Here is a 6,033-nt window from a genome sequence, read left to right on the forward strand (position 1 = left end):
AGTTTTACTATATATACATTTAAATTACATATATATCTCCCAACCCAGCTCCCAAGAAAATTTGACCCCTAATAAAGACATATTTTGAGAAATGAACCAGGCTCGATAAAGTTTATAAAAATGATAATTTCGAACGAAAATACCCCTTCACGTCACGCGACGCATGATTATCGTGACGCGAAAGGGTGTTTCGTGTGATGAGAAGCACCCTTCGCATGACGCGAAATTAGTTTTGCAAACATTATCCGATCATCTCTTCGCATCACGAACATCATGCGTCACGCCGAAAGATATTTTCATAGACAGACGAAAAAGATTATTTTTACAAATTTGCTCGGACTTTAGTCATTTCCTAAAAAAAAATGAAGTTATTATTAAGATAATTTTGTCAAATTTTCCCAGCTCCAGGATTTAAAAAAACAGAATCAATATTTACTTTATTATTCAACCACTTAAAAATTAAATTACTAAAAAAAAATCTAAATAATCAACATCAAATAAACCCTAATTACTGGTTTATGGGAAAAAGACAAGAAAAGAAAAGAAAAGAAAAGCAGGTCTTAATGCAAGATGAGTGTTGGAAAGTAGTAGTTACTGAACTTACTACATTCAATGCCAGAGAATTCTCTCTTTTTGCTGTAAACTGAACAGTCGATCGAAACGGATGTAGAAAAGAAGAAGAAGAAGAAGTAGAAGAAAGAGTAAAGTAGAAAATGATCAAGAACAGTCGCGATTGCTCTCCCGGAAACGATGCTAGTTCTATCCACCGATCGTTTTCTCTACCAGAACGGCCGCACTTCTTCACAATAATCCTCTCCAAAGCTGATCAGTATCTAAGACTGGTAAATATCACTTAATATCTTTCTAAACAGTAAAGATGCATGTATTTCTTCTACCCATTGCGTTTCTTTGCCGGAAAATGCCCTCAATTTCTACATTGCTAAAACCTAAAACTGTTCTGTGAGTTGTTGCATGAGTTTATTCTACGTTTTTTACTGATTGCTGAAATCCTGAAACCTAAAAGCTCTCGTCTTTTTTCAGATTTCTTATTTTATTCTTCTCTTGTAGAAAATTCCCAGGGATTTTATTGCAAAATATGGAATTCAAATCTCCAATGCTGTGCTTCTCAAGATGCCGAATGGGGCTGTGTGGAGAATGGGGGTAACATATTCATGTGGCGAAGTTTGTTTGGAATCTGGTTGGAGAAGCTTCACCAATTACTATTCCATTCGCTTTGGACATTTATTAGTGTTAAGATATGATGGGAACTCTGTCTTTCATGTTCTCATACTTGACAATTTAAATGCGTCTGAAATTGAATATCCAATTGCTGGAAAATCATCTGTCAAGAATGATGATCAGGCAGATGGGGTTAAGGAACCAATGGAGTTTCACGACTATCTACAGGAGGAACATGCTGCTGCTGGGTATAACTTGAACAAAGGTACTACTATTCTCCTTAGTCAGATCTAGGTATTATACTGAATTTGTTGAAGAAAGATGATTTTGATTCACAGATGAGGAAGAGCAAGAAGACAAACCAATTTATATTGGACTAGTGCCAATGGAAGTGAAAATGACAGCCATTAAGAGAGTTTCGTCCTTCAAATCAGACCACCCCTTCTTTGTTATTTTTATGAGTCCTAGTTATGTATCTGGTAAATATAGACTGGTAAGAAGAAGTTCTGCTTAATCTAAAGAACAATTAGTTGTCTTCTATATCTCTTAGACTATTTCTTCCTCTGTTCTGCAGTATTTACCAGCACAATTTGTTAGGACGTATTTAAGACATCTCCCAGCATCAGTCACACTCAGGATTTCAGACGAGAGAATCTGGCTTGTTGGCTCCGGTGGTAAAGGTCCTGAAAAGTTTAGTCTCGCTTGGGGTTCATTTGCTCGTGATAACAAGCTGAAAGTAGGCGATGTTTGTGTCTTTGAGCTGATCGAGAGTACTGGTGTCCCTCAACTTAGAGTTGTCATTTCTAGAGATAATAATTTTCAGGAATGTGCCGAGGAAGAAGGTATTGTTCCTCCTCAATCCATGTACTAATATTGAGTAGTCATTTCTCAAGCCAAAATTTAGTGTCTTTGTTTGAAATTAAGCTTTGGTATATGGTATCTCAACCGGATCATTGATATGGAGTGAGACCATTTGACATGCGGTGTTTCTCGTCCATATCAAGACTGAGTCCAGAAGATAAAATGTGATACGCCTAAAAAAGACTAGTGGTAAACATTTACCTTCTTCAAACAAATGTTCTTAATATATGTTTCAACTCTTTTGTAAGTTTACATAGCATTGACATTCTATAAAAACAGGTTTGGTTCTTCTCCACTCTCCAAATTTGAGGGTAATCCTTTGAATTGTCTGCAGTATCACATTCAGTCACATTTCTATTCCAAATTGTGAAGATAGTCAAACTAGGTTTATTTTATTGTCTAATCTATTTCTAGATAGATTAGAATGAAGTATTTGAGATATTTTACGGATTCCGATTTATCCCAAGTGATGAAAATCATCTCGAAATTTGTATATATAGTTTTAACATGTTATCATAATTATATATCAAGAAGTATCTCTTTTCTCTCCATTTCAAAAATCTTACAAATATATCTGATCTTTATCCCTAACACATGGCAATTTTCCAGATACAACCCCATTTCCAAATGAATCCAATATTGATTACTTATGTTTTAATGACAATTCTTAGTTATGCATTATTGTTGTTTCTAAGACCAAAAATATTTATGCATCTGTCCTGGCAGAACATTTTGAAAGTATGCTGCCTGATGAGGTACATTTACAGCAAAATAAAACTGCAATTCCAGGAAGCAAGTTAGCTCTTGAAAAGGCTGAAGCCTTCGAGTCGCAATACCCTTGTTTTATTATTGTTATACGACCATCTTATATCCAAAGAAACACTGGTCTGGTAAGGAATCTTATATACTTGCTTATTAATTGTAAAGAAATATTGTGGTTAATTGTATATTCCTCTTCATTACAACAGCATATACCAGTAGACTTCTCAAAGGCAAATTGTTTGAGGCCATCAATGGTCACTCTTTCGGTTTCTGATGGACGAACTTGGACTGTGAAATGCCAGGGTTATGGCTACTTATCCCTCAAATGTACTACATTTGTACAAGAGAATAACTTGAAAGTCGGCGATGTTTGTGTCTTCGAGCTCATTACAAAGGATGAAAGTAAGCCAGTGTTTAAAGTCACTATATTTCAAGCAAAATATACAGTTGAAGATGTCAAAGGTAATTTTTTTTGCCAACTTTGATTGAGATATACATGAATGAACTTGACAAGATCCTCGCAGAGGAGGAATGTACGGGAACTGGAAAACCGGAGAGCGAGAATAAAGAAACAAACGAGACTGTAATGGAAGGCATTGTAGAGGAGAAAACTGCAGCGATTGAAAGAGCTTCAGCTTTTAAATCACAAAATCCTTTTGTTGTTATGCTTCTACGGAAAAGTTACTTGTCCGATCGTTTTGCTTTAGTAAGCCTTTCTATATAAATTCTAACCGACGTGAATTTTACCCAGTTGGTTACAGTATGCCTATTTTTACCCATCAAGAGTGGCTTAAGTGGTAAAATCTTGAACTTAGAGACTGAGTTCTCAAGATCGATAACACATTGATTAAAGTGGGGATCATTTAATTAATAAAATCTTCATCCTTATAGATCAGTATATAGATCAGTATGTTCGATCCTCACTAAGAACACCTTAATTAAAGTTGAGGATAATGATGGTGCAATATTGTGCTAACACCCTGGGAGATGTCAATTTTTTTTTCTAAAATTGTGTTGCCTACTTTTATAGTTTTATTTTTCTTCTTGACTATGTAGTATCTACCAAGACATTTTACAAGGAAACATTTTCCTTCCAAGCCAAAAACAGCTATCCTTTGCATGCAAGACGAGAGAACCTGGCCGGTTAAGTGTTTCTGTCATGGATCAAGTGAGAGGCGATTCATGCAAGGTTTTAGTTGGGAATCGTTTGCAATTGACAATAATCTGAAAGAAGGGGATGCTTGTGTCTTTGAGCTTATTAAGAATTGTGTTGAACCTTTGCTAAGAGTCATTATATTTAGAGAGTTTCACGATCAACAAGAACATTCCAACTTAAGTTCCGGAATGGCAAGTTCCAAGAGGACACGTGAAGTGGTCGATGATGATTTTATGGAGTATAAGTCGTCAAGTATGACCTTTATTTGCCAACTTATTCATTTTGGTTAATTGTTTTTTGGTTTATAACATCCCTTGGTGGAAATCAATGCAGAATTGAATGGTTTCATCGGAGCATCGTGTTCTAGCTTTGCTGAGGCAAATAAGGATGAGGAATGTACAGCATTGGAAAGAGCAAACACCTTCAAATCTGAACATCCTTCGGTGGTTATCACGGTCCAACCATCTTATCTTGGAAGCAATGGTTTGGTAAGTACTAAACCTTTGTTCAACTTGAAAACATGCAAAGAATAGACTCTCTACTATACCAAAATGCTGATTCTCTAAGAAAAGTTATAAACTTGTTGATATAACTGTGAAAATATAGCTAAATAAAGTAAAGCATCAACTAAAAATACTATAATACCCTTACTTTAAATTTAGAATATTTAAAAATAGAAAGTATATAGCCATTTAACTTGAATGGTTCACTTTTTCAATAAAACAAATTTCCTTAAATCCAAAATTGAATTATTTGAAAGAAAAGAAGAAAATGAGTTCATTTTGCTTAGCATCAAAATCTTGTTTTGTACCTCCAGGGGCATAAATCAAAATAAAAGATAATAATTTATGAGTTTTGTCTTAGACCTTGTTTGGTAGGGCTTATTTAAAAAAACTTAAAAAGAATCCACCATCTGTTCATCCATCCTCTCGTTGATCAATTAATCAACCAAAATACTATTTTTTTAGGAAATTCTATCTATTATATATTAATACATTTTTAGTTTTTTTACCCAAAAAATACTACTTTTTAAAAATATGTACCAAACGAATTTATTCAAATAATCCAATCCGAACAAGCCCTTTTGTTTTGTAACCACTTGTATGCTTGTTATTTCAGTTCTTGCCAAGGAAGTTTGCTAGGCAATATTTCAATAACGACGCAGAGATTGTAAAGCTTCAAGTTAGAGAAATGGGAAAAGAGTGGGATGTGATTTGCTGTCGTAGTCCAAGTAATCTTGGGGTTGTGCACCTGATTTGGCATCGATTTGTGGAGGAAAACGACTTGGAGATAGGAGATGTTTGCGTATTCGTGTTGACAGATGAGACTAAGCTCGATCTTGAAGTAGTCATATTTCGGAACAAAAGAAAAGAGAAGAAGGCACAGGATCAGGATGATGAGGATTGATAAAAGGGGAGATTCTTAATATTAAATATGGTGGTAGTACTGATGATAGTTAACAATATTGACTAAATCTAATAGCTGAGGCCATATAATGGAATGGCCATATTTTTGCTTTTTCAATTGCTGATACAATTAGTATGAGTTATCTTTGTTTATATTATATTATAACTTGCTCAAATACAGTTATAGTGTTTTTGAGTTTCTCATTTTGATTCTAACAACTTACTATTAATTGACATGCCTAATATTTTTGTTAAAATCTCATCATGGTGAACCCAAGCCAGAGAGTTGGTCTCAACATCTTGTAGGTTTTGCCATTAATTGACTCAAATTGTCAAATTTACTTATTAGAAATATTTTGTTTTTCTTACTAACTTAACAAATATTTATTTATCTGCTTACAAAAGAAAATTAAAATGGTGCTAATTTTAACCACAAGAATTGGTGAGAAATAAGTTGAAATCAAAAACCACTGAAAACTATACTTTTTATTATCAAATTTTGTTTTTAATAATCTAACTTAATTATTTTATTGTAAAATAAAAGTATATAATATTTTGTTTTTATTTTTTTAACTTTTTAGGATAAAATTAATAATTTTAATTTGTACACGATGATTAAAGTTAATGATAAATTCAAATAAATATTTTTAAAATAAATAATTTTATTTT

General features: G+C 33.6%; 1 protein-coding gene across 1 annotated transcript; it reads left to right on the forward strand.

The window, feature by feature from the left end:
• Positions 1-608: 608 nt before the first annotated feature.
• LOC124922452 (B3 domain-containing protein Os03g0620400-like) lies at positions 609-5,568 on the forward strand. Its single transcript, XM_047463179.1, has 10 exons — positions 609-842; positions 1,069-1,444; positions 1,518-1,672; positions 1,754-2,021; positions 2,767-2,930; positions 3,009-3,264; positions 3,327-3,508; positions 3,859-4,210; positions 4,292-4,446; positions 5,078-5,568. The coding sequence occupies exons 1-10, from the start codon at positions 714-716 to the stop codon at positions 5,363-5,365; spliced, it is 2,325 nt and encodes a 774-aa protein (XP_047319135.1). The 5' UTR covers positions 609-713; the 3' UTR covers positions 5,366-5,568.
• The last annotated feature ends 465 nt before the right edge of the window (positions 5,569-6,033 follow it).

This window comes from Impatiens glandulifera, chromosome 1 (assembly GCF_907164915.1).
Source record: "Impatiens glandulifera chromosome 1, dImpGla2.1, whole genome shotgun sequence".
In the NCBI taxonomy this organism is placed as follows: Eukaryota; Viridiplantae; Streptophyta; class Magnoliopsida; order Ericales; family Balsaminaceae; genus Impatiens; species Impatiens glandulifera.

Coding starts and splice junctions, on each gene's coding strand:
- LOC124922452 (XM_047463179.1), top strand. CDS start 714: ATGATCAAGAACAGTCGCGATTGCTCTCCCGGAAACGATGCTAGTTCT. Junction 1,445..1,517: donor TGGGTATAACTTGAACAAAG/GTACTACTATTC, acceptor TTTGATTCACAG/ATGAGGAAGAGCAAGAAGAC. Junction 2,022..2,766: donor GGAATGTGCCGAGGAAGAAG/GTATTGTTCCTC, acceptor CTGTCCTGGCAG/AACATTTTGAAAGTATGCTG.